Source organism: Oryctolagus cuniculus, chromosome 7, assembly GCF_051225735.1.
Source record: "Oryctolagus cuniculus isolate XC-2025 breed Fujian yellow rabbit chromosome 7, ASM5122573v1, whole genome shotgun sequence".
NCBI lineage: Eukaryota > Metazoa > Chordata > Mammalia > Lagomorpha > Leporidae > Oryctolagus > Oryctolagus cuniculus.
This window is the reverse complement of record NC_142873.1, coordinates 141396911-141424841: the sequence shown is the minus strand read 5'-3', so window position 1 is coordinate 141424841 and position 27931 is coordinate 141396911. Positions and strand designations below refer to the sequence as shown.

At 55.9% G+C, this 27931-nt stretch overlaps 1 protein-coding gene across 1 annotated transcript; it reads right to left on the bottom strand.

Annotated features, from left to right (window-relative positions):
• Positions 1-458: 458 nt before the first annotated feature.
• Positions 459-27547, bottom strand: SPOCD1 (SPOC domain containing 1). Its single transcript, XM_089336762.1, has 13 exons — positions 26255-27547; positions 10005-10181; positions 9473-9536; positions 9152-9242; positions 8716-8875; positions 8497-8613; positions 7033-7158; positions 4237-4351; positions 3890-4040; positions 3475-3610; positions 2969-3058; positions 2541-2727; positions 459-1331 (listed from the first exon to the last, which is right to left on the bottom strand). Exons 1-13 carry the CDS (start codon positions 26996-26998, stop codon positions 637-639), a joined length of 2853 nt encoding a protein of 950 aa, XP_089192888.1. The 5' UTR covers positions 26999-27547; the 3' UTR covers positions 459-636.
• Positions 27548-27931: the final 384 nt, after the last annotated feature.

The following is a 27931-nucleotide window of genomic DNA, read 5'->3' as shown; positions in this document are numbered from 1 at the left end:
ACAGGCACATACACTCACAGGGACACGCACTCACAGGGACACGCACAGACGCACACAGAAACGCAAAAGTACAGGGCAGGGGAGCATTGTGCCCCCACATGCCACCTCAGTCCAGCGGGAAAAGTCTAGGTAAACGAACACCTTAGAAACCACTGTCCCCTGCTGGCCCTCTTCTCCCTAGCAATCCTTAGGTGTCCCTGGCCCTCTGTTCATTCCCCTTACCCCCACCCGAGTCCTGACTTCTCCACCCACCACCTTCTCTTCTTCCTCCTCCTCCTCCTCCTCCACAATACTCACAAAATACTCATAGGGGCCACCGCGGCGACATCTGTGTCCCAGGCTCAGGGCTGGTTCAGGACCTCCAGCCTGCAGCTGGCAGGGCTGCACAGCCCTAGCCCCCAAAACCTGACCAGACGCGGGTCGCTCCTGCCTAGAGCCAGCTAACAGAATGACAACTTTGACAACTTCTTTATTGAACCAAAAATCAACACCAAACAAACTCAGGAACAGGAAACTGAAATAGGGCAGGTGGGGCACGCTGACCCTCCCCTTCCTCCTCCCCCATCTTCCCCTGGAGCAGTTGAGGGTTCAGCACTGGGGAGGGCGTCTCCAACCCGTTCTGGTGGGTAAGGAGGGTCACCCCTCTCCAGGGAGGGGACCCTCACAGCCAGCCCCATCTATAGGGCCCAAAGAGGAGTCAGGGGCTGAGCCAGGGAGTCCTGGAGCTGCCGGGGGCCAGCAGAGGTAGCTGAGCGTCCCGGGGGCTGCAGGGGGCTGACCAGATGCGGCAGAGGAGCTGGGACAGGGCTCCTGGCCTGGGGGCATCAGGGAGGCTTGGAGCTGGTGACTCACCGTCACCAGGGACTGCAGGTGCTGCAGCAGGGCTTGGTGGGGACAGGAAGCCCTGTGGAGGTTCTGAAGATTCGGGAGGCCAAAGCCACGGCCTCCCGGTGCTGCTGACCAGGAGTGCCGGGACTGGCACCAGCCTGGTTCTGGGGGCTGCTGTCCTTGTCCAGGACCCTGCCAGGTTCCAGGCTCTGCCGACAGTCTCCCCCTGCCTCCGGGGACCCTCTGCCAAGCAAAGGCGCCCCTGGGAGCCAGGCTGCCCCTGCCCTGGGCCTGCTGCAGGGCGCCCCCTGGGGCAGGGGAGCCCTTCGGGGCCACCTCTGGCCGCCTGTCCTCTGGCTGGTAGCACCTCGTCTCCACTTTCCTGTTGAAGGAAACCACCTTGCGGAGCTTTCCCCACAAGGGGCTGGCGGCGGCTGTATCTGGAAGCCCCTCCTTGGGGAGCAGCACGGCCAGCAACAGGCTTGAGTGAGTGGCTTCCAGGCCTGGGAACAAAGGAGAGGAAGAGGGATGGGGAGACCCGAGGCCTGGCGGGGAGAGCACGGAGCCCCCAGGGTGCGTTCTGGCTGCAGCAGGTGTGCAGGTCGGATCCTGAGAGCCCAGGGACAGCTGGGGCCCAGGAGGTGACAGGAAAGAGGCTGTGAGCCCCTGGCTGAGGAGGGCATGGATGGTTTGCCCTCAGGACCAGGGGGCTTCAAAGTCTACCTCATTGTTCTAGGAGACCCAGCCCAGAAGGGTCATACCCTGCATGCACGAGCAGGCGCAGGCCCAGTGCCCCCACCCTCACCCCGCAGGTGCCTTCCTGAAGCTGCACTTGGCTGGGGGGGCGGTATCCAGGCACAGAGGCCACGCCTGACCCAGCACAGCGATGGTGAAAACCCCTCCCTCTGTCTTAGATGACATTTCCGTCAACTGTGGGTCCTGCACCAGGGTCAAATGGGGCTATCCCAGGAGCTGCTATTCAGAGATGCCTCCTGGAGAGGCAGGATGGTAAGGTGGTTAGTGCCCAGTTTCTGGAGCCAGGTTGCCTGGGCCTGAAGCCTGGCTCTGCTATGGACGGGCTGTGGGACCCTGGGCAAGTCCTTGCCTTCTCCCTACTTCAGTCTCCTCATCGGTGAAATGGAGACTCTAACAGTACCTCTCTGACAGGGCTGTCTGGAGACCCAAACAGTTCCTGTACTAAAGCTTTTAGAAGAATGGCTGACATCCGGGGATGAGCTCTCCTTGCTGCTCTTACCCCACCACCAGGAGTTCCCTTCTGAGATGTCCCGGCTTCCCCTCTTTGAGACACAGGTGGCCGTGTCAGTCTGGTCACCAAGAGAGGGGAGGCAAAGCCAGCATCGTGGCACAGTGGGTTGAACCACAGCCCGCAACGCCGGCATCTCACATGGGCACCGGTTCGTGTTCCGGCTGCCCCACTTCCGATGGCTAATGGCCTGGGAAAGTAGCAGAAGATGGTCCAACTGCTTGAGCCCCGGCACCCACATGGGAGACTCGGATGAGGCTCCTGGCTCCTGGCTTCAGCCTGGCCCAGCCCTGGCCACTGCAGCCATTTGGGGCGTGCACTAGCGGATGGAAGACCTCTTTCTTTCTCTCCACAGGCCCCCTGCCCCCTGTTCTGTAACGCTTTCAAATAAATAAATATCTCTCTAAAAAAAAAGAGGAGAGTCTGGTATTGGCACCGAGGCACTCACCTGGGCCTCCCAGGGGGCGCAGCCTGGTGGGCAGGGGCTGGAAAGCAGGCAGGGGCAGCAGGACCACGCCCACCTGCTGCACAGCTGCCAGGCCGTGGCGCTGCTTGTTGTTGAGGTAGGAGTAGAGCAGGCGGCAGTTCTGGGTATCCCGAGCCCCGTGTGGGCACAGTCTGATCACGCACGTGTCCTGTGGGGTGCACAGAGCAACTGAGGAGCCACTGCCCTCTGTCCCTGTGCACACCCCCGGTGCCAACCAAGCCTCTGAGAACCCTGTGAGGAAGTGGGTCCCACTTTACAGAGGAGGAAGCTGAGGGACCTGCTCGGGGCCACACAGGCCCAGCTATCTCGAGCCAGGCCTCAGCTGCAGAGCAGAGAGTGAGGGAGAGGGCTAGGGTGCCAGAAGAGGGTGCCCAAGAGGGGGCAGTTACCTTGGCCTTGGCTGGGTCGATGCTGGCCAGAAGGTCCCAGATGGTGTTGGGGGGGATGCAGCCTGCTGAGCGCAGGACCTCGGGCAGAGCCTGGGGGCCGGGCAGGCCAGGCAGTCAGCCCCCAGCTTCCCAGCCGCTTGGCAGATGGTGTTCCGGAACCCTAAGTGCCTGGCGTGGCCAGTCTCTGGCACCTCCCACCCTCGTCCAGCAGGTCAGCTGATGGTTTAGTCGCTAAAACCCCCCTCAGGCCCAGGGAGGCACCAGCCTCCTCTGCGGGGGCGCTTCTCGCATTACTGGGAGCCCTCCACCCTGTGTGTGTCTGCAGGAACAGGGCTGGCATCTCACCTGCACCCACGCCTAGCACAGGGTCAGGCAGGCACAGAAAGGGGCCAGCGCCTTGTTTTAGAATTAGTAACACAACGAACGGACCAGTGAATGGACAGGAGTGACAGTGGATGATGGGGAGCAGCGTGCGGGGGAGTCCCTGGGGAGCAGGGCAGGTGCACCTGGATGAGGTGACAGCTGTGTCCCAAGACCAGCTGGGCCGTGACCCGGAACCGCTTGATGGAGAACATGTCAAGCGCACCCTCCCAGGGCGGCTGGCTAGGCAGGGCCTTTGTGGGTGCAGCGGGCACCTGGGGCCTAGAGGAACAGAGAGACAGGGCTAGGCAGAGAGTCAGGGCTCCCCCAGCACCTCCTTTCTCTTCAGAACAGCTCCTGCATCCCCACGGTGGGGACACTGTTCCACACCTGGTCTTGCACAGGGGGACCAGCAGGACAGGCGATTCGACGCCCCCATTGCATGGACTGGGTGACAGAGGCACACAGACAGAAAAGCCCCTCCCGCATCTGCTGCCCCATCTGGGGGCCGCTCCCGCCAGCCCTGCTGAGTTGCCCAACTCCCGGCTCCCTGTCCCGCACCTGTCCCGGGGCTTCGGGGGAGGTGTCTCCCTGGCTTTGGGCGTCTCTGTGGTGGCCACGGGAGCTGGGCTTGGGGCTCTCTGGAAGACACTGTGCTTGCCGTTGCTGGTGGCTTTGAAGAAGCCTGGCAGCTCACTTGCGGGATCCCAGTCTGCAAAGAGCAGGGGCAGGAACTGAAGCAGGACAGGCAGGAAGAAAAAACGCTGGCGTGTCCTAAAAGCCAGGGTTTGAATCGGGTTCTTTTTAAGGTGCCCTGGGGCACAGACATCCCCACTCTGCCACCGTCTCCCCAGGCCACCCGGCCCTGGCCCCAGCCTGCCCACCGCCCGGGGCTGTGTCCCCCGCACCCATGCAGATGCGGCAGTGGGGGTCCAGGAAGTGGTGCTCGTGCTGCTCCGTGGTGTCCTCGGCCGTGGCAGGCAGGGCTGGAGAGCTGCTGCAGTCCACGGACACCAGGGATCCCTGGAAAGCAGAGGAAAGAGGCTGGGAGTTGGGAGGCCTCCCCAGGGAGGCAGCCTCGGGGACGTGGTTTATTTCATTTCCTCAATAAGATATACAAATATATATATATATAAATTACAAAAATACCATGAGGAATGAGGATTTGGCGCAGGGTTGAAGTCCGCATCCCACACGGGAATGCCTGGGCTCAAGTCCTGGCTCTGCTTCCAATTCCAGCTTCCTGCTAATGCACACCCTGGGAGGCAGCAGGTGACAACTCAAGTACTTAAGTCCCTGTCACCCATGTGGGAGACCTGGGTTGAGTTTCTGGCTTCTGCTTCAGCCTGGCCATTTGGGGAGTGAACCAACCAACTAACTAACTAACTAAACAAACAAATAAATAAAATACTCAGGGGCAGGAGCGGGGGGCTGGTGCCAGGAAGCCTGCTGAGACAGCGCAGGGGCGGTCAGCCCTCTGACTATGGGCCTCAAGGGACCACAGAGGCTGCAGAGGTCTGCAACCAAGAGGACTAGAACGTTCACAGTACACTGTCCAGCAACTCAGTGTACTCACCCCCCCCCCAAGGAAATTAGTTTAAAAATCTGTAAAATACAAGAAATTATTGAGGATGAAAATAACATGAATTACCAAAAAATATCTGTAAATACTGTGAACTTAGAAAATTTTGAAAAGTACTGAGAAATATTTTAAAAAGCACCCCTTGTCCCACCACTCAGAGACAACTGTGGGCAGCCTGGGCTTCCTGTACCCGTTTTCCTGCACACGGGGCCGCCTGGGGGCCTTTCACAGAACTGCTGGGCTGAGCACTCAGCTGTCCAGCCACCTGCAGGTTATCCGCTCCCCGTGGACACTGTACCGAGAGCTGCAGTGTGTGCGCCACCCCCACTGCTCGGCCACTTCCAGGTCACCACCATTGCAAACAGAGCTGTGCAGGAAGCGTTTTCCTAAACTCTCAACTTACTTCCTTAGGACAAGGCCTCAGAAGCAGGTGATGGAATCAGCAAGACTGAACCTTTTAAAGACTCCTGGGGTGGGTGTTTGGCACGGTTAAGACGCCCACATTCCATATTGGAGTACCTGGGCTCGAGTCTCAGTTCCGTTTCAACCCGGCTCCCTGTTAATGCACCTGGGAAAGCACTGGAAGATGGCCCAACTGCTTGGGCCCCTGCCATCCAAGTGGGAGACCCAGATGGAGTTCCAGCCCCTGGCTTCAGCCCACACCAGCCCTTGGTGTTATGAGTGTTTGGCAAGTAAGTCAGCGGATGGAAGGTCTTGCTCTCTGTCTCTCCTCTGTCACCTAGCCTTTCAAATAAGTAAACCTTTTAAAAAAATAAGACTCTCGATGCCCATTGCCAAATCACTTTTTTTGGTAACAGAAGTGGCTTTAAATACAACGCCAGCACTGCTTTAGGAAGACTGAAGACGACTTTGAAACTGCCTCCCGCCTCACAGACACCTGCACAGCAGGGCTGCCGCTCGGGCCCAAGTCACACAGCTGCGCTCAGGTCTCGGCCGGCCACCATCCACTAGGCGACTATGGGGCAAATGCCGCTGGGTCCCTCATCCTGGAAAGGGACGTGGTGACAGCACCCACCCATCGGGCACTGTGAGGGCTGAATGAGGCACTGTTTGTGAAAGAGACACACAGAGGGTGTTCGGCGCTCTCTCCCCCACCCCTGCCCTGCCATCTGCTCTCTCCCCCACACTCCTGTGCTGAGGTCTCCCCAGCTTATTTAGGGAACACGTCAGCCATCCCAGCAAGGGTCCCCTCTGCAGAGGCCATGTCTCTCCTGGTTGCTGGCAGTGGGAGGGGGAGCAGGGGTCTCTGTCATGTTCACCGCCTAGAGCTGCGCCTGCCAACCAGAAAGGGTTTGAGTGAACAAGTGACTCAAGGGCTGGCCCTACACCCTTCTCCTGGGCACACAGCGTGGCAGAGCGGGATGAACACAGGACCCATGCAGGGGCCAACCACAGCCAGAGTGGCCTTCTTCTGAGAGTGACAGGTGGGAGCTGCGGGAGGCTCGGGCACAGGCTAATGGGACCTGAGGCTGCTGAGCCACTGTGCCAGGTGCCCCATGGAGGAGGAGGAGCCTCAGGGGGGGAGGAGCCTCGGGGAAGGAGGAGCCTGGGGGAGGAGGAGCCCTGGGGGAGGAGGAGCCTGGGGGAGGAGGCTGCAGGGTACACAGAGCAGATTCCCAGTGACAAGAGGAGACCCGGACTCCAGTCACTGCCATTGGCTCCAGGACCCAGGGTCAGCTCCTACAGCCCTGGGCACTGGGTTGTCCCTGTTTGGGGCACCTCTGAACCAGTCCGCTGAGGACGGGGAGCCTCTGTTCCTCACTCAGAAAGACCACTGCCTGGACCAGTGTGGCCCCCCCGGTTCCCAGCCAGAGATCTGGCAAACGGCTGTGCTGGAGATGACCGTGTCATAGGACTTAGCACCACTCACGTCACTCACGGCCTTGGGGTGAGGCCAAAACCTAGAGGCCCGCGCCGGCAGCTCTGTCTCGCTGGATGGGCCCTGGGCCCTGGGCCGAGGATCACTGTCCCCGCTCACCATGAGCAAGGCGGACTTCAGAGCAGCCAGAGGACCTGCGCGAGGCTGTGAGGCTGGCAATGGGCGGGGGGGGGGGGACTCTGGGCACGGGTCCTGCCAGCCCGAGCTCAGACTCCCACTTACCACCAGGTCCTCCAGGGCCAGTGTCTGGTCGAGGTCCCGCGGGATCTCGACTTCTCCCTTGTGGGTCAGCTTGGAGGCTGGAAGGCTGCTCAGCTCCTTCTGCTGCTGCTCGATGACCTCCAGGACCTGCAGAGGTGGCGCAGCCAGGCTGGGGTCTGGGATCCCGCAAGCCCAAGGAGGCCCCTCGCCTGCGGCTCCCCTTCCACGCCAGGCCTGTCCACACTTTGCTTCTGCCATTCCTTTTACCCTCAGCCCTGCCTCTCCACATTCCATCCACTCACTCTTCAATTCACTTCTCCTCCAGGGAGCCCTCCTGGACTCGCCTTTCCCCACTAATCAGTTCTGCCTCTGACTGTACCTCAGCTTTTGCCCTGAGGAGTGTACAATGTAGGGGAAATGGTGCAGGCTCAGAAGCCCGGCTGGGTGGCTACCAAAGACTCACAGGTGCATGGCCTTGGACCAGCACCTCGCTGAGCAGAGCCACAGGCGAGCTGTCCTCTGGGGCTAATCAAGGACCTGAGTGACACAATCCCCTGCCTGGTTTGTCTCTACAAAGCCACCTGCTTTGCCTTTCCAAGGAGCCCTGGCGGGTGGGGGGCCAAGCCCTCCTGGCAGGGCCCTGGCAGGTGGGGGGCCAAGCCCTCCTGGCAGGGCCCTGGCTTCCCAGGGCCCCAGGCTTAGTTGAAAGTTCTGCTGTTGTCACCTGGCAATTCTTATTCATTGAACAAAGGGTCCGCAACTTCAGGTTGTGCTGGTCCCAGCCCCGCCCCTACTTATGTAGCCAGTCTTGCTCCTTGGCCGCCCACAGGGCCAGCACAGAGGCTCAGCGCATGGTGGACCGATTCACCCAATGGGCTCCAATCATTCGCTCTAACCAGTCCAGTGGCTTCCAGGGCCTCATGCCCAGCCCCATCCCAGCGGCCCTGTCCCTGCCCCTTCTTCTCTCACCGGCCACCTGGCACCAGGCCAGGATTTCCAGAGCCTGCTCAGTGCTGCACCTGCCTGCCCCAGAGCAGTGCCCAGACAGGGAGAGAGCCATGGACGCAGGGCATGCTGGGGCACAGCTGTGAGGTGCAGGGCCTGTGGAGCACCCCACCTGAGCCTGGGCCACCAGGAAGACCCCATGCAACCATTTCTGGGCCTTCTGAGGATTGGAAGAGAGGGGGCCCTGGGGTGTCCCCCATGGGTGGCCAATGCCCACCCTGGACTCCAGAGGCTGGGCCGTCACCAGGACCCGCCCCACAGGCCCAGCTGCACACGACACCCGGTGTCAGCTCCCTCCAGAGCCCTCCGACCTCAAGCCCTTTCATTTTGGCCTCTTTTCCTCCTACTTTCCTCCTGGGAGGCTCTCTCTGGCCCCCTACACACCCTCCCTGACTTCTCTGCTTCTCATTCCTTTGTTCCTGTCCCTGTCCCTCTCCCCGCCACGTCCTGTGGCCTCTCCTGCCGTGGCTCTCAGCTCACCCTTTTCTCCTCCTGGTCCCGCCAGCGGGACAGCTCTTGGGGGGCCAGCTGGATGGAGCTCATCCGCACCAGGTCATGGGGGGTGACTTCGCCTTGAACCACTTTGAGAAAGAGGTCCTGCAGGGGCGGGGGCCGGAGCTGCACCGCCTGCTCCGACACCCCCACCCCGACATCCGCCCGGGGGCTGGGCCACCTTGGGGAAGGGCCAGCCCCACTCACTGGGTTCCTGGGGTCGCGCAGGTTGAAGAGCAGGCTGCGGTACTTGGTCTTGTAGCGGCAGTTGGTGCCTTGTGTGAGGGCGAACAGGGCGGCCTCGATGCCCATGGCAATGGCCTCCACTGCCTCCTCGCTCAGCACCAGGTCGGGAAGCTCCTGAAGGCTGTGGGCCAAGGGCAGGGCAGTGGGCACTGAGCCCAGGGTGGGGGGGTTGCCAGCATACCTGGGCCCCAGGGATGCAGGGGCACTGGTTTTTCTGCAGGAGCCCGGTAGTTCTCTCTCAGCCTGAGGAGGAGGCATCCACTGTCCACTCTCGAGGGGCAGCGAGGCCAAGACCGGGGCCTGCCCAGCACCACGCCCCAGGGCCAAAGCAAGCCTGGAACCCAGCGCCGCCTCGCTCTTCAGCCCCTGCTCTGGGATGCAGCGGGCTCCGGCTTACCGACTCCTCAGCGCCTCGTGGATGGCACGGACCACGGTGCCTTGGACCGCCAAGTCCAGCGGGAGCCTCTCCTGCTGGAGCCGAAGCTGAACTGTGGGGAGACAGCCACAGACGCCGGGTGGGGAAGGGGGTGCCCAGGCGGTGGGGGCAGGGCAGGATCGAGGCGGAGGATTCAGGGAGGCAAGGAGGGGGCCCCGCCCTCAGAGGCCTGGCCGCCCCCAAGCCCCACCCCGTAAGGCAAGGACTACAGGCTGATGGGGCAGAGCGGGGGCCCAGCAGCCTCGGGCAGCCAGGAGGCGGCTGGCAGGGGTGTCCACCGACCTTCACCCGAGCCCTCTGCTCCCTCGGGTAGGGCGTCCTCTGTTTCAGCCTCTGGTGGGCCGCACTGTGGGGACCGATGAGGAACCTCTGGCCCAGGGGACGCAGCTTTCCCAGTCACCACCCCACCCCCACGCGCTCCAGGGGCCGCCACTCTTATGTCCCCGACACCCAGCCTCAGAGCTGGGCTCCCTGAGGGGCAGAGCTCGGCTTCTTGGGGGATAGGAAAGGTTAGAGAGGCCCCCGGAGTCCCGGAGTTCAGGAGGTGCCTGGAAACCTGGGGGCAGCAGCTCAGGATGGTCAGTCCAGCCCTCTGTCCTCCGGTCCAGCCCTGGAGTCCTGCAGCACAGGCCACAGGGGATCCGGAGCCCAGGTTAGCCCACCAAACAGGAGCTAACCCATGTCTGGCCATTCGGCAGTGTGACCATGAGCAAGCCGCGGCACCTCCCCGAGCCTCAGCGGCCTGTGCGTCATGCGAAGGGGCCTCTCCCTGCAGGACCAGGGACCTCACCTGAGCAGGAAGCCTGCTCTGTACCTGGCAGCCCGCAGGGCCCCGAGCCAGGGACCTTTCCTTCCGTCTGCGCCGTCGGGCAGGTGAGGCCGAGCTGACTTCCATCAGGTCCTCCAGGGCCTCCGGCTTTGGCGGCAGCTGGCCCCCTGCCGGGCGATGGCTGACAGCCCCCAGGAGCTGGAGCACTGCCCCGGGCCCCAGCTGTGGGAGACACGAACCCTTCAGAGCGAGCCCTTCCCCGTCAGCCTCCTCGCCTCGCCTGGAAGCCCTCTTGGGGCTGCAAGCTCCAGCCCAGGGAACAGGGCTGGCTCGGCCCCTCTGTGTCCCCCAGGCCTGGAAAAGGCTCGCCACACAGCAGCACTCAGCAGGCATGTCTGTCCTCCTCCCACCGGCTCACCTTCCTCTGCAAGGCCAGCCACAGTCAGAGGCATCTGGACCCCGGGCCAGGGCCCTTCCTCCGGTCCTGACCGGAGACGCACCTCATCAGGATGGACACACCCTGTTCTGACGCCCCCTCCCCCTGCTCAAAGCTCTGCGTTGTGTTTTTTGGGGGTCACTGGCTGCTCTTGCTCTCTGCCCCTCTCCTGAAGCAGCTCCCCGTTTCCCTCTGAGGCCCTGGAGAGAATCTCTTTGTGACCGATTTCAAGGCAAAGAGCAGCTTTTGGTCTTCTCGTGAGCTACAGAACCTGTCCTGCTCCCCTTTTTACTATGGCTGCCAGGAAGCTCAGGGTTCATGCAGAGCCTTCCAAGACTGACAGAGGGTGAGGAGTTGTTGTAACAAGATCTCCTCTCCCAGGGCCGGCACTGTGACATAGCAGGTAAAGCCACCAAAGCTACCACCTGCAATGCCGCTTCCCATACAGGCGCCAGTTTGAGTCCCAGCTGCTTCACTTCCAATCCAGCTCCCTGCTAATGTGCCTGGGAAAGCAGAAGAGGATGGTCTAAGTGTTTGGGCCCCTGCACCCACATGGGAGACACAGAAGTAGCTCCTGGCTCCTGGCTTCAGACTTGCCAGCTCCAGCCATTGTGGTCATTTAGGGAGTGAACAAGCGGATAGAAGATATCTCTCTCTCTCTCTCTCTCTCAACTCTGCCTTTCAAATAAGTAACAACAAAAAATCTTAAAAAAAAAAAAAAACAGGTCCCCTGTTGCTTTCTGGCTTTCTCCTGACCTTTACCCCACTGTAAGCGTGGATTCTTTTCACGACTGTGAAGCACAGGGAATTGTTTTGAAGACAGCTTCTGGAATGAATCGCCTTGGTCCTAAGGTTTGAGGGAAACTGGAAGTCTGAGAAGCAGCATCACGGTGGGGGAGGAGGGCAGGCTGGGGCACCAGGACAGCTCCCTGCAGGGGACCCCTCCCACCCCACCGCACCCAAGGAGGGGAGGAGAAAAGGTAGTATATAGCGAAAGTGAAACCTACTAGGTAACACACAAGCTTCACACCACTGGGCCTGTCCACCTTGTCCTTGGAGAGAAAGAGGACGCACAGGTTAGAATCTAACGGAGCAGGGACCCCAGGCAGGGAGTCCTCAGGAAGAGGACACTTCCCGAAAGGGACTGCTCAGTGCTCACTGGCATTTAACACCCCGAAGTTGGAGACGAGCCAGTGTCCATCAAAGAGAGATGGTTAAAAGATGGTGACACCTCCTGCAACACCTTCTGTGTGACCGGTACAAAGGGCGGGGGAGTCACGATGAGAATGACCACTCTCCGGGGGCTTCAGCACCTCACACAGGGTCTCCCTAAGGTCTCCCATTTCCAGGTGGGCAGACCAAGGCTCCCGGAGGTTCAACAAGGTCCTACAGCCCGGGAAGTGCAGGCTCAGGATCAGAACCCACCCCCGTCGACAGCAGAACCCCAGCTCCTGACGGCTGGGCGGTGCAGACACAGAGAGGCCCGCGGGCAGACACCATGGCGTGTAGTTGGGAGAAGGAGAGAGAAAAATAGGTTAGGGAGCAGTGTGTGTTGCATAAGCCCATTTATGTAAATACATATTTATAGATGCATAATGGAGGTTCTCTCTGGGGAACGAAATTCCAGGGGAGCCTTCACTTGCTGCCGTACATACGTGGGGAGCTGCTCTTCACAATGAGCATGTATTTCTTTCATAATCAGAAACATGTTTTTTATTAAAATGCAAGTTCAGAACAGTATGTGTACTGTGCTACCATTTGTGTTACCGAGAGAACGAATTTTAAAACTTGTATGTGCTCGAATGCACAAAAAATATCTCTGGAAGTAGCCGTGAGAACCGACTAACCCAGCCCGGGGCCAGGAGGGGACTGGGCGCTGGGGAGGAGACGTTCCCTCGTGTGTGTATTTATGAACCAGGGCAATGGAGTTGCCTTTCTAGAGTACACGAGGGACAGGACCCCGTCACATCCCTGTCAGAGTACCACAGACAGAGTCCTGCTTCCTCCTCGCTTTTTTCTTTTTTAAAAATTTATTTATGTATTTGAAAGAGAGAGAGAGAGAGAGATCTTCCAGCTCTGGTTCACTCTCCAAATGGCTGCAACAGCCAGGGCTGGGCCAGGCCTAAGCCAGAAGCCTGGAACTCCATCTGGGTCTCCCACATGGATGCAGGGGCCCGAGCACTTGGCCATCTTTCCCTTGCTTTCCCAAGCACATTCGCAGGGAGCTGGATCAGAAGTGGAGTGGCCATTCCTCAACCCAGAACTCTGCTATGGGCTGCCAGCATTGCTAAGAGCTGGCCTAACCCACTGCATCACATGTCGGCTCCCTGACTAAGCCTCCTGGGAGGCAGCAGATCAGATGGCCAAAGGGCTGACTCCGTGCCACCCACATGGAGGACATGGAAGGAGTTCCTGGCTCCTGGCTCTGGCCTGGCCCAGCTTTCGCTGTCACCAGTATTTGGGCAGTGAATCAGCAGATGGAAGACATTTCACGCTCTCTCTCACTCTCTCACTCTCTCACTCTTGCTGTCACTCTGTCATACTGCCTTTCAAATACATAAATAAATCTTTTTTTTTTTTTTTTTAAATAGTACACTGAGAATGGAGGAGAAAACCTGAAGGCAGAGGAAATCTTTGGGGGAAAGGCACGGGAAAGCTCTTAAGCCAGCGCTTCGTGTCTGAAAGCCTTTGGGCTGGCCCTGGTCTCTGGCGACCTCCCGCCAGGCAGCCAAGACTCTAGACACCAGACTAGCAGACCAGGAAACGCATCTGTGTAACACACTTAGAGAAATAAACAAAGGAGTCAGACACACGTGAAGGCCAAAGGCTAGACGTAGGTACAGACATAGATCTAGATACAGACATGGGTCTAGAGGCAGACATAGCTATAGGCATAGAGTCATAGATACAGACATAGACATACAGTCATAGATAGATAGATAGATAGATAGACACAGATAAAACAGGCAGATTTGATTGGGAGTCAGACACAACTTCTGGAAGTACAAAATGTAATAATAATTAAAATTAAAAACTCAGTGTGAAGGTTTAATAACATATTGGAGGTTGGACAAACGAGTAAACTGGAAGACAGATTTGAAGAAATGTTGAGACCATTCTCAGCACCAAGACTGTGAAACACAGTCAGAGAGACACAGAGGACAGGGGTGGAAGACTGATTAGTCTGCTGAAGCTCTAGGAGGAGGGTGGGCAGGGGACGGGGCAGAGGCAGTATTTGAAGATTGGTGGTGAGGAATTTTTCAGAATTGATAAAAGCCAGCAATTCACAGATGTAAAAAGCTCGGTGAATTTCAAACAGGATAAACAACAGGAAATCCACGCCTGGACAACCAATGCTAATGCTAAGGAGAAAACACCAGCTGACCCTTGGAGCATCTGCAGCGTTCACTCTCACTTGGTCCCTGGGGGGCGGGCCCTGGTACTGCACTTATACCCATGGTACAGAAGAGGAGACTGAGGCACGGGCGGTCCATTAGCTCACACAGTGCCGCACAGCAAAGAGCGAGGGTCTCAATCCAGGCAGCGCGATTCCAGGGGCTACGCCTGCCACTGCGATGCTCCGTGCCACCCCCTAAAAGACTTTCTGTCTACGGAGGAATGGCAATGAGACTGACAGCTACCTTCTCAATGGCAATCAGGGCAAGTAAAACATACTAGAATAATATTTTCCATGTGATTTAAAAAAGCTGTCAATTACAGGCCCAAAGTATTTTTTCTTTTTTTGAGAATAGAGAAAACAATTTTTTTTGTTTTGGAGAAAACAAAGAGAGTTGTTTTCTTGACAATTTTGTTTTATTCAATAAACAAAAGGCTAAAAGATGAACTTGTGGCGGTAAGAAAGAAAAATTATCTCTGCTAGAAAAACTGAGGTGCCAGGAGGAATTCTGAGCAAAGACAATGAGAAATATGTTGTGAAATCTAAACAAACACCACATGGAACAACAATAACATTGTAATTTGTGGGATTAAAAAAATAGAACCAATTCACTGCCTGCGACAGTACGCAGATCGGGAAGGTGCGTGTTCAGAAACAGAGGGTTCCAGGGTGCTTGTGTCGTTGAAGAAGGAGGAGACCGTAGCTCCCTTTCTATTTGGATGGGCTGGGAATTCATGTTACAATTCCTAAGAGAACCACCAAGAGCTATATAAACATACAGTTTAGTTCTGTTGTTCCCATATAACTATGCATACATGTAGTTTGGACATAGAGAAATTCTAAACTATTAGAGGAATAAAAAGGAGCAAGAAAAAAGGAATCACAAATCAGGCAGTAAAAGGCGGGAAAGTGCAGCATGCAAGAAAACAGACATAGACAAAAACAAATCAGTAGCTGTAACAACCATAAATGAACTGCCAGACACTTACAGACAGAAACTTTAATTATAAGGTATTTATAAGATCCATTTCTAAAATGTAAGATGCAAAAAAGTTAATAAAATGGGATCATTGAAGTTAAGCTTTGAAACCATATTAATGTCGAATCAAACAGAAGCAAAAAATAACTAAAAGCAAAGATCTGACCATGTAAGTTTTATCAGGAAGCTGTAACAAATCTACACTTGTAAGTACCTAATAACATAGCTTCAAAATATATAAAGTGAAGACTGATAGAACTGCAAGGAAAAAGATCCTCCACGCTGCAAGAGAAGTTCAAGCATAGCTCTAGTACCGACAGATCAAACGGCAAAAGAACCAGCAAGATCAGAAAATAATTAAGAACGCAACTCACAAGCCTGACCTCTGTGTCTGTACCAGAACACTGATCCTAGTAACTAGAGAATACATATTCTTTTTACATATAAGATTTTTAAAATTTTATTTGAAAGAGCAACGGAGAGAGAGGGAGAAACAGAGAGGAGAACTTCCATTCGCTGGTTCACTCCCCAAATGGCCACAACGGTCAGGACTGAAGCCAGGAGCCAGGAACTCCACTCAGGTCTCCCATGTGGGCGCAGGGGCCCAAGCACTTGGGTCATTTTCTGCTGCTCTCCCAGGTGCATCAGCAGGGAGCTGGACTGGATGCAGAGCAGTCAAGACTGAAAGCAGTGTGCCGATACGGAAAGCTGGCATTGACAAGCGCAGCTTAACTCGCTGCACCACACCACCACTGCCAGCCAGTCTTTTCTTTCGATGTTTATTTATTTCATTTTATTTGAAAGGCAGCGAGAGAAAGACAGAGCTCTTCCACTGGTTCTCTCCCCAAATGCCGGGAGCCCGGAGCTCGATCTGAGTCTCCCTCAGGGTGCCAGGGGCCCGGTCTCTAGGGCGGCCGCCTGCTACCTCCCGACCTGCACACGAGCGGCGTGCTGGCACTGGAAGCAAGGCCCGGGCAGATTCTCTCCAAGAACGCGCGGAGGAGATAGGAAAACTGAGCACAGCCTGGGCCACGCAGCAAATAACAACAGGTCTCAAAAGAGTCGCACGTTTTAGACCAGCACTGCCCAGCAGAAATAATGCGAACCACAGCACCCTTTTAAACTTGCTAGTAGCCAAATTTCAAGTGCTCAACAGACAGAAAACAGCGAGCGGCTCTCATACCCAATAACTCAGATGAAGGCCACATTCTCAAACCACAGTGTGGTTAAATTACAAAGCAGCAACAGCAGGCGCTGTGCAGTGGCTAAGCTGCCGCTTGGGAAGCCCACGTCCATGTCAGAATTCCTGCGTTTGCCTGATTTAGCTTCCTGCCAAAGCACACCATGGGAGGTAGCAGGTGACGGCCAAGTACTTAGGTTCCTGCCATCCATGTGGGAGGTCCAGGCTGAGTTCCCGATTCCTGGCTTCGGCCTAGCCCACACCCAGCTATTGCAGGCACGTGGGGAGTGAACCAGCAGATGGAAGAGATCTCTGTCTCTCCCTCTCTCTCTGTCGCTATGCCTTTCAAATAAATAAAAACATTTTTTTAAAAAGAAAGCAATAATAACAACACAAGACCCCTCAGGTGCTTGGAGATGAAAAAATACACTCTAAATAACATGCAGGTGAAAGAAAATTATAACAAATTATACAATAACAGGGCAGGCACTGTGGTGCAGTGAGTTAAGTGGCCACTGGGATGCCTACATCCCACTCACAGTGCCTGGGATGGAGTCCCAGCTCTGCTGCTGACCCAGCTGCCCGCTAACGTGCACCCCAGGAGGCAGCAGGCGATGGCTCACCTTCTGAGTACTGGTCACTCACACCAGAGACGCAGGCGGAGTTCCAGTCTCCCGGTTTTACTCCAATCCAGAGTGAACCAAGGTGGAGTGAATCAAGGTGATGGAAGATTCTCTCTCTCTCTCTCTCTCCCTTGTTTTCTCTCTCTCTCTCTCTCTCTCTCTCTCTCAGCCTTTCAAATAAATAGTTTTAAAAAATTATAAAATATTGAGACTAAATGGTAAGAAAGACTGAATATTAGTCTGCAGATGCAGCAAAAATGATGAAGGTTTGCTGACAGCTTTAAATGGCTTTATTAGAGGGGAAAATGTATGAATTAGGCATCATTTTAAGGCATTATAAAATAACAGAATAAACTGAAAGAGATAACATTGAATATACAAATATATAAATGCAGAGAATCACCAAAACCAAGAATCAGTTCTCTGAGAAGACCAAGAAACCGACAACTCTCCGGCCTGGCTGAAGAGCGAAGGTGCAACCAGACGACGTCTGGAGCGAGTGGACAGACATGACAAGGAGAAGAGCCTATCGCTAAATACTTGACACCAACGTGCCAAGAAATTTGACAGCTCAGTGAAATGAACACAGAGCTAGAAAAATATAACTTACCAAAATAGAGTGAAGGAAAAAACCCGAGTAATCATAAGATAAATAGACTCAACAGGGAAGGAAACATCTTCCCTAAAGAAACACCAGTCCAAACTGCATATTACCAGCCTTGGCATCACATTTTGTACCAAAATGTCCCAAAATCAAGTCATTCCAACCTCACTCCAATTATTACAGAGGACAGAAAAAGAAAACACTCCGCCAGCCATTCTTTGCTTTCGATGTTTATTTATTTCATTTTATTTGAAAGGCAGCGAGAGAAAGACAGAGCTCTTCCACTGGTTCTCTCCCCAAATGCCGGGAGCCCGGAGCTCGATCTGAGTCTCCCTCAGGGTGCCAGGGGCCCGGTCTCTAGGGCGGCCGCCTGCTACCTCCCGACCTGCACACGAGCGGCGCGCTGGCACTGGAAGCAAGGCCCGGACTCAGGCCAGACACCAGCACACGTGAAGCAGCGGTTCTGAAGAGCCGTGCCGCATGGCTGCCCCCGCCAGTCGTTCTCTGGGGCTTTAGCAAAACCTGGGTGCTAGAGGGGAGGGCGAGAACAGATCACCTGAGGCCAGATAACTCATCAACGAAATACACCAACTCCAAACAGAATACCGTCAACAGGAATGACAACAACATAAAAAAGAACACTCGCAAGTTGGGTTTGTTCCAAGAAAGCAAACTTGGTTTAACATTGAAACTAAATAACTCATTACATTTGCTACATTAATAAGTTGGAGGGCAACGATTCCCGTGTTATTATCTCAAGAAACTGGAGAACACACGTTTGGCAGATGCACTGCACGGGTGCTGCACTGCTGGGTGAGAGGGCGGCGCTGAGAAACGCCTCGGGAGGCAGTTTCCCTGTGTGCAAATCCCAGCATTTCCATCCTCAGACGAGGCCGGCTACAGCGTCACCCAGGGACACCTCCATCAGACATGCGGTGTGTCACAGACCAGAGCACCCTTACGTGGCACGTGACCGAAACTAGCAAACCAGGGACAGACAGAGCTCCCTAAGCCTAACTTGGCTCACCATGCTCACTTTGGAACGATGACGTCACCACTAGCAACCTCAGGTAGCCCAGGAGGGAAAGGGAGGGGAGATGTAGGAATTCAAGAAAGGAGACAACCGCTTGGACGCATCTTGGGACAGCCACATCCCACAGCAGGGTTCCTGGGTTTGAGTCCCGGCTCTGCTTCCAATCCAGTTTCTGTTCATGCAACCTGGGAGGCAGCAGATGATGGCGCTTGTACTTGGGCCCCTGTCGGCCATGGGGGGGACCTGGATTGAATTTATGGCCACTAGCTTTGGCCTGACCCAGCCCCAGCTGAGGTGGGCAATTGGGGAGTGAACCAACCAATGGATGATCTCTTTCTCTGTCTCTCTCTTTCTCTCTCTTTGCCTTTCAAATAAGTAAAAGAACTTCAAAGTTTTCCAAAAATATTGCAAGAAGAAACAAGACACACGGAGAGAGACCTTCTAGAGACTTAAAAGGCCGATGAACCCGTTGCAGTGTGTGGCCCTTATTTGGATCTTGACTTTCAAGTGACAAACTAGAAAAATAAATTATGAGATTCTTGGCAAAGTGGCTATTGCTCCTTGGTGATTTAAGGACGTACGGCCAACTTTTAGGCAAGACAGCACGTGTGGCTGGGATTGGGTATGCGTGCAAGGGAGTTCATGCAGGGGCCAACAGTGTTTTTCTGTAAAGAGTAAGAGAAAATATTTGGGGCTTGCCAGGAACAAAGATTCTCTCCTTGACCGAACACCATGGCCAGGCTCCTCTGAGCCCGCATCTCAAACAGGCCTCCCCCTCCGTCTGCGAAGACTTGAACAGGGCCCAATGCAGTCTCTACGAACTCGAGGCTGCACCCCTAAGATGGTCCCACCCCTTGTGCAAGCCCCTGTCTGTGCAAAGTCAAGGCTGCCCAGGCTGCTGTCTACTGTTGCCGACACTGGAGGACAGGGCCTCTGTCTCGCAGTCTCTGCGGGAGGACAGAGTCCTCACCTGGAAAACGGCCACTCGCAGACGGCGCGGCCAGGGCGCAGCACACTGGCTGACCCTTCTACTGAGTCTCCTGAGCTCCTCAGCCTCCCTGCACAAGGCCCAGCTGCTTCTGCGCAGATCAAAGTCGTGCTCCGCTCAGGCCCCACTGCTTTCCTACTGCAACAGTTCCTACTGATTAAGATCTGCCCTCACCACTTTATCTGGTGTCTGGCTTCGCTTACTTCTGACATCCGCTATCTGGTCCCTCTCCCAGCTACTCAACACTCTCTTTCTAGCTCCAACTCAGTCCCTGTCCACATGCAAACCAAGAGCCAGTGCTTATTTACGAAACCCACAAGGCAGCCAACCTCTGCCTACAGATCAGTCCACCTTTACACACACTGGAAATGTTCCACAATACTTCCGATAATAAACAAGTTATACACAGACGCAAATATGACATCTAAGAATAAATCTGGGGGCCAGTGTCATGGCAGAGCGGATTAAGCTGCCACCTGAAACACGGGCATCCCTTATGGGCACCAGTTCAAGTCCCTGCTGCTCCAGTTCCCATCCAGCTCCCTGCTAACGCCCCTGGGAAAGCTGTGGAAGAGGGCCCAAGTGCTCAGGCCCCTGCAGCCACAGGGGAGACTCAGATGAAGCTCCTGGCTCCTGGCTCCTGGCTTTACCTGGGCCCTGCCTGGCTGGCCATTGTGGCCATTTAGGGAGTGAACTAGTGGATGGAAAATCTCTCTCTCTCTCTTTCTCTCTCTCTCTGCCTCTCTGTAACTCTGCCTTTCAAATAAATAATCAAATTTTCTGCTTACCGACAGACCCCACAAGGAAAGCAAAATTACAAGTGGCCCTGTGGGATGGATTTGCAAAACAAAACCTGCCAAGCAGCAGTACCCCAAATAAGAACGAGCTCCTAGAAACCCATCAGGAAAAGCCAGACAGCAACAAAACCTTTTTTTTTTTTTTTTTTTTTTGGCAAAAGACTTAACAGGAATGGCCAACACATAAAACTATTCTCTTTATTCATAGGAAAACAAAAATTAAAACAGTATGGAGACACCATAGCATAACTGCACTTTGGCAAAAAGCAGTCTGAAAGATCACGTACCCACTGCTGGAGGGATTATAAACTGTCCCATGTAGCTCAGAACGCCTTTGACACTGCTTTGTTTGTTTGTTTATGATTTATTTATTTATTTGAAAGACAGAGTTACACAGGGAGAGGGTGAGACATAGAGAGAGAAAGGAAGGTCTTCCATTCATTGGTTCACTCTCTAAATGGCCACATGGCTGGGGTTGGGCCAGGAGCTCAGAATTCTATCCAGGTCTCCTAGGCGGGTCCAGGGGCCCAAGCACTTGGGGCATCTTCCTCTGCTTTTCCAAGGTCATTACCAGGGAGCTGGATTGGAAGTACAGCAGCCAGGACTCAGACTGGCACCCACATGGGATGCCGGTGTGGCAAGCAGCAAGCAGCAGCCCCTGTGCTATGCCACACCAGCCCTCTGGCACTATTTTTAAAAAGTAGAAAGTGTATGCCCCTAAACCCAGCAAATCCAGATACTCCCTGGAGATAAATGTCCCCAGAAAACATGCAAAACTGTTCATGGCAGCACCGTACGTAACAGCAAATGAATGAATGAATGAATGAATGGATAAATAAAGCAACAACCCGAACGTCCATATGGAGTCAACAAATAAACAACTGACAGATTCACGGAATGGGACACTTGCTGCCAGCACTCAGGATCTGTGTGGCCTCAGCAAAGTTCCTTAGCCTCTGTGTGCCTCAGTTTTCTCATCAGCAAAATGGGGAGAGTGCCACGTCTGCCTCACAGTGTCGATGCAGGGATCCTCACCATTGCTGGAGGCTCCGAGCAGCGCCCAGAACACAGTGTGCTCTCTGCACGGATGGCGATAGGGTTCCCTGGCTCCTCCCGGAGAGACCCCTCCCAACACCCGGCCACACAGCAGTTTCTCTACTTCCACTCCAGCAAAGATCTCACCTCATGCTTTCCTCCTCAGCCTGCCCCAAGTACGGCTCCACTCCTACAGCCCTCCAGGCTGCCTCCTGCCACAGTGCCTTTGCACGTACACTGCCCTCTGCCCGGTGTGACCTTCCTACTTTCTCTGCTTGCTGAACACCCGCTTCCCTTGCCTGGGCTGAGTGTAGCCGGCACCCTCCCCTGTGCTCTCCTGCCCTCTGGACACCTGCCACCTGCTGGACTTGCTTGTCCTTCTGCCATCTGGTCCCTTATCTCTGCTCCTGGACCATTAGATCCTGGACTCTGCCATCACCCAGGCCTGGATGCAAATCCTGACCCTGCCACTTACTTGCCATGTGACCGCAAGTGTGTTACACGGTTCTCTAATGCTAGAGTTCTTAACCAGTAACACGGGGTCACCCACACTGCCTGGCATGGAAAGCTCCTGGTGTGTGGTCACCCTGTGCTCAGCTGCCCACCTGCCTCAAAGGCCTGCTCCTGCCTCCCATACCTCTTGGTCCCCTGAAGCTGCAGGCAGCCCGCCCTCCCAGCCAGGAGCCCGAGATAGGCCAGCGACATTGTGTGCCATCCCCACCCCGGTCCTGCTGGGCAGACTCAGGGCTGAGCTGCCCTCTCCTATCCCCTGCTCTTTCATCCACAGAGTAGCCCCAGGCCTCCCTGGTCCCTGGGGGTTCAGGACAGACAAGAGAATGGCACCCCAAGCCCCACCCACCCACCTCCAGGCCAGAAGACGAGAGCACACCCGGCCCCTCCCATCAGATTGCTCCCCACTCCATAGAAAGGCGACAGCTCTTATCCAAAGCCACCTGGAGGAAGGCAGGCAGAGCCTGATCTTGACCCCTCCTGGCTGTCCCTGTCACAAACTAGGCCACACCTCAAGGGCCCTACAGGGGCTCCGGACCAGCCGGGCGCTGTGCCCGCTCTTATACCCTACTCAACCCTGCCTTCAGCCGCCCGCCCGTCCCTGTCACAGCCCAGCCTCCATTCTTCTCCTGCAGCTGGCACTGGTTGCCACGGCAACGGGATGTTTGGGAAGCTGCGGGATGATGGGCTGTGCCCGCAGAGTCAAGGCTGGGCCCTGGAGGAGGGAGCAGCTGTGGGCTGCCTCCTGTCAAGTCCGGTGGGGACCCGGCTCCACCATGGGGCTCAAACAACACTGCAGACCCGGGCACCCCAAGGCAGGGCACCCGGTGCCTGGAGAGCACGTGCAGCCGGAGAAGCAGATGCCTAAGGTTGTGCACCGCAGCCTAGCTGACAGCGGGACCCTGTCAATCACAGGCAACCTGCCCTGGTACCCATCACTGCGTTCAATGCCAGACGTGCGTCATGTCCTCTCATCGTCGCCACCCCACCTGGAGCCCGGTACTCCCAGCACCCGCATCTGCAGATAAGGGTATCTGTTTGGGAAAGGTGAAGGCATTCGCCTAGGTCATTCAGATAGCGGCAGAACCAGGTCGCAAGGCCAGGCTGCCAGCCTCCGGACCGTGCTCCTGTCCCGGTGCCGTTGGGAATGAAAAAAGGAAGTCCCAGCCCATCCTCTTATCCTGACAGCGCCTGGGGCTGTGACAAATACAGCCATGGACAGCAATGACGCAGGGTTTAGGAAAAGCACAAACTGGGCAGAACAGTGTGTACCAACCTGGGAAGACCTTCAACTATTAGGAGCTCAAAAACAGAGGGCAGGCCCTGTAATGAGAGGCATTTATGAGCCTCTGCATATGCAAAAGGCTCTGCCTGTAGACGTTCGTGGGCGCACAGAAGCTCAGCAACAGGGCAGCGAAGAGACACACGTGGAGAATGGCGGTTGCCTCTGGGGGAAGGGCAGTGAGGCCAGAAGGCGTGGCGAGGGAACCCCGGGGCAGGCGCTCAAAGCAGGGGCTGAGACGCTGCCTGGAGCAGCCACGTCCCGCAGGGCGCCCCAGCTCCCGCCCCAGTGCCACGCTGCACGGCAGCTTCCTGCTAGTGTGCACTCTGCCACCCGTGTGCGAGACCCAGATGGAGCTCCTGGCTCCCGGCTTCAGCCTGACCCAGCCCCAGATGTTGCGGGCATCTGGAGAGTGAAAGCCAACGGGAAATCTCTCCCCTTCTGACTTCGCTCGTTCAAATCAAATAAATGAATAAAATTTTCATAGGGGACTTCCTTACTCTATTAATAAATTGTGAAATTCTTTTAAGTACTAAAAATGGAAATTATAAGACTTGATACGTGTGATTCTATTTGTAGGTAGATGTGGGTTGCACAAAGACAAACGAAAGCAGGTGTACCACGAAGTCACAAGGTTAGATCTGAACATGGGGAATACGGGGGGCGGGGGGGGGGTTGCTCCTTCTTCATTTTCTACTTATTTTTTTTTAAAAGATTTATTTATTTGAAGGTCAGGGTCACACAAAAAGAGAAGGAGAGGCAGAGAGAGAGAGAGAGAGACAGAGAGAGAGAGAGAGAGACAGAGAGAGAGAGAGAGAGAGACAGGTCTTCCATTTGCTGGCTCACTCCCCAATTGGTCTCACTCCCCAACTGGTTGCAATGGCCAGAGCTGCACCAATCCAAAGCCAGGAGCCAGGAGCGCCATCTGGGTCTCCTACACAGGTGCAGGGGCCCAAAGTCTTGGGCCATCTTCTACTGCTTTCTCAGGCCATAGCAGAGAGCTGGATCGGAAGTGGAACAGCCGGGACGCAAACCTGCACCCATATGGGATGCCGGCCCTGCAGGTGGTGGTTTTACCTGCTCCGTCACTGTACCAGCCCCCTATTTATTATTTTTAAAAGACAAGTGGGGCCAGCGCTGTGGCACAGCAGGTAAAGCCACTGTCTGTAGTGCTGGCATCCCATATGGGCGCCTGTTCAAGTCCCGGCTGCTCCACTTCCAATCCAGCTCCCTGCTATAGCCTGGGAAAGCAGTAGAAGATGGCTCAAGTCCTTGGGCCCCTGCACGCATGTGGGAGACCTGGATGAAGCTCCTGACTTCTGGCTTCGGCCTGGCCCAGTCTTGACCATTGCGGCCATTAGGGGAGTGAACCAGCAGATGGGAGATCTCTTTCTTTCTCTCTCTGGTTTTCAAATAAATAAACAAATAAATAATCTTTTTTTAAAAAAGAGCAGTGTCTGTGAGTGATGCCTGTGAGGACAGGTATAATGAGAACGGTGAAGATATGAGCAGCTTCCTGGCTCCCACCCCCACTCCACGTGGCTCCGTCTAGCCACTGAGGCACATGAAGCCACCAGTACAACAGGGAGATAGAAATAGCATGTCCCTCCCAGGGCTGTCACAAAGATGGACGATGGAGTACTCAGCACAGTACCCAGCATGTGTCAGGCAGGCAGGATACCGCGACTTCTGTGTGGACAGCACGGGAGATGCACAGGTTGGCCCGCAGCTGCCCTCGAGACAGACTTGCCTGGGTTTGTATCCTGGCTGTCACTAACTAAGCAGCCGTGTGAGCTGGGGCTGCGACCTCACCTCTCTGGGATGGAGGTGAAGACTAAGTCAAAGCACCGAGCACATAATATGCAGCCAATAATGTGATAAAAATTCAACCATGCTGGAACTGTATGTCCGAATCAAGCAGTGCCATCCAACCTTCTGCCTTCGGTGTATAAACACATCGGCCACTAACGCAGTTCGTTATTAATCTAAGTAGAAGAACAATGGCAGGAGGGCCGTGCTGCAGGGAACAGGGGCCTGGAGAAGTTTGCTAACCTGAGCCTCAGTCCCCCGCCTGCTACTACGAGTGAACCAGCCTCATATTCTTACAGTGGGGGGAGGGTCTTCAAAACCTTCAAGGAAAATGGAATGAAAAGATAAGCTTATGTTGGTGGAAGAAAAAGTGACATCGTGCGTATGGGCAAGCCCACTAAACATTCACTGAAAATGCACGGCACAGGAAAACTACTGCGCCCAAATAAAGCCCCCTTGTCATCTCACTGTCCACGACCGTTCTGAAGTAACCTCGTGGAGTTTTGTTCACACGAAAGAAAAAGCAAATTCAACATGAATTAAGCAATTTACCCTGTCCCCTTGGCTGGGCGAAGCACATTATGTTACACCACAATTGCACTGAACTCTGAAAACAGTCCCCATTAAGCTGGCATTAGTATCTCCTCTCTACAGATGTAGAAACTTGGAGAAGTTAATAAAACCTGAATCCCAAGGGCATTCAGCAAGGGCAAGATCTGAACCCAGGACTCTTGAACTCCAAAAGATAATGAGGTGGTGCCGGCGCCGTGGCTCACTTGGTTAATCTTCTGCCTGCGGCACCGGCATCCCATATGGGCGCCGGGTTCTAGTCCCAGTTGCTCCTCTTCCAGTCCAGCTCTCTGCTGTGGCCCGGGAGTGCAGTGGAGGATGGCCCAAGTGCTTGGGCCCTGCACCCACATGGGAGACCAAGAGGAAGCACCTGGCTTCGGATCGGCGCAGCGCACCGGCCGTAGCAGCCATTTGTGAAGTGAACTAACAGAAGGAAGGCCTTTCTGTCTTTCTCTCTCTCTCTCTCACTGTCTATAACTCTACCTGTCAAAAAAAAAAAAAAAAAAAAAAAAGATAATGAGGGGTGAGTATTTGGCACAGTAGTTAAGGTGCCACTCGAGACTCCCACACTGCATCAGGCTCCCTGCGTTCGAGCCTTGGCTCTGCTTCCATCCCAGCTCCCTGCTGATGCGCGCGCTGGGTGGCAGCAGGTGATGGCCCACCTACTCCATGTGGGAGTCTGGGCTCCTGGCTTCCGCCCGGCCCAACCCCGGCTGCTGTGGCCATTTGGGAAGTAAGCCAGCAAGTCACAGCTCTGTCTTTGTCTCTGCCTCTCTGCCTTTCAAATTTAAAAGAGTTTTTTTAAAAGAAAAGGGCGATAAGAATCTCTTTTTAAAACAAACAAAAGTAATAACCCCTCACAAGCATTCAGCAAACTCAGTTTCTTTTCTTCTTTCCTAACTTGGGGCCTCAGTTTACCCAGCTGACATAAAATGGGTATGAGAGATCCTGCTCATCCAGAGCCCATCTAGCTTAGCCAGATAAATTCCAAGCAGGGTGTTGGGAAAGGAGCTTGGCCCCCCCAGCCCAGCCCTCTCTCAGACGCCACTCACCAGTGTGGAGCAGCCTCCAGGGCTGGGTTCCCCCGGCTTGTCCTGGCTGGAGTTCTCTGAGCTTCGGTCTGCATCGCAGTCTTGGGCGCAGGGCTCTGGCCCCTTCCTTGGCTTGGATCTCAGCTCCGTGAATGGGTCCGAGCAGGCCGTGCTGGCTTCAGGCTCCGGCGAGCAGCTGCGGCTGCCGGAGGGCTCCGGGGAGCTGGCACAGGGGTCAGGGAGGGCGGCCAGCCCTTGCCCCAGCCCATCCTCGGGCACTGGCTTAGTACTGGCTGCGGACTCGGCACTGGGCGCCAGCCCCTCCTGGCCATGGGAAGCAGCGGGGCCTTCGCCGTCAGCAGCCCACATGCTGTGCTCAGCTACTTCTTGCTGTCCTGACAACCCCAGGCACGCGGCAGGGCTCAGCGGAGGAGATGGGGCGTCTGGCTGCAGGGACTCTCCCCTACCAGGCACTGAGAAGTCCACAGGGCTGGGGGGGCTGCCAGCCCTGACAGTAGGCAAGCACCCCCACACTCCAGGCCCTGGGGAACACCCTGCCCAACTCCTACCTGCACCTCCAGGCCCGGACCCAGCGTCCTTGGGAGAAAGGGGTCTGCAGGGGCCTCCCCGGGACTCCGGGTCAGCACCTTGCAGGGGTTCCCCCCCAGACTGGGGACTGTCCCCACCTGGGCTCAGATCAAGCTGCAAGAGGCTGGCTGTCTGCCCCCTACCTTTCGAATGGGCCCTACCTGTCCTGCTACCCATCCTGCGTCTCTTTCTTGCCCTCTGGGGGGCTGGGCCTGCTGAGGACAGCAGGCCTCTTCCTGGGGGCTCCTCTTTGCTGACTGTGGGGCTTCTTCCATCACACCCTGGAGAGCCCAGCCCTCCGTCTGCAGCGCCTTGGGGCCCAGGGCCGCTCGCCTCCTCCACCTCTGCAGGCCTCCCCCTGCCCAGCACGGCTCTCTGGAGAATGGCAGGTCTGCTACAAAGACTCCCGGGGCAATGCCCAGCTAAGACATCATACAGAGAAACCCGGAGCCTCCTGCAGGCCTGCGCCCGCCCCCTAGCAGGAGCTGCGTGCAGCCGCCCGTGGGGCCTTGGGCCACGCGTGGACGCCCCACTCTGTCCCACCGCTGGGGGCTCCAAGACCCCCAGGCTGGCCCCTGCGGCGCTCCCAACCTTGCAGCCCGCATCTCCCGGGGCCTTCCTCCTCAGGACCCTCTTCCTGGTGCCAGCCCCAGTCCTAGCCCCTGGCAGCCTCCGAGTCAGGGCCAGCCGGGAGCTGGCTCCTCCGGGATCCTCGGAGCTGGAGCTCTCTGCGTCCCCGTCCTGGGACATGTGTGCGCCCACGGAGGCCACGGGCCCTGTGCGGAGACAGATGGGAGACTTCATCACCCAGGGCTCCGGGCCAGGGGGAACCTGGGAGGCAGCGCCCCAGGCCCTGCCCACCGCTGGGGCCTGGCCATGACTCCCCAGGGCCGGGAGCACCCAGCACCACTCAGCACCCCGGGGTGAGGCAGAAGCTGAGCTACAGGGACCTTGAAGGCTGGCCGGTCCCTGAGAACCCACACCTTTGCCTGAAGGAGATTCACCACTTCTGGTGACTGGCGGGTGGGTAGTCTCTCATTCCTGGGCACACAGCAAACTCAAGGACCAGGATTCTCCCCCAGACCCAAAGCCCGAGCCCAACACAGGGGG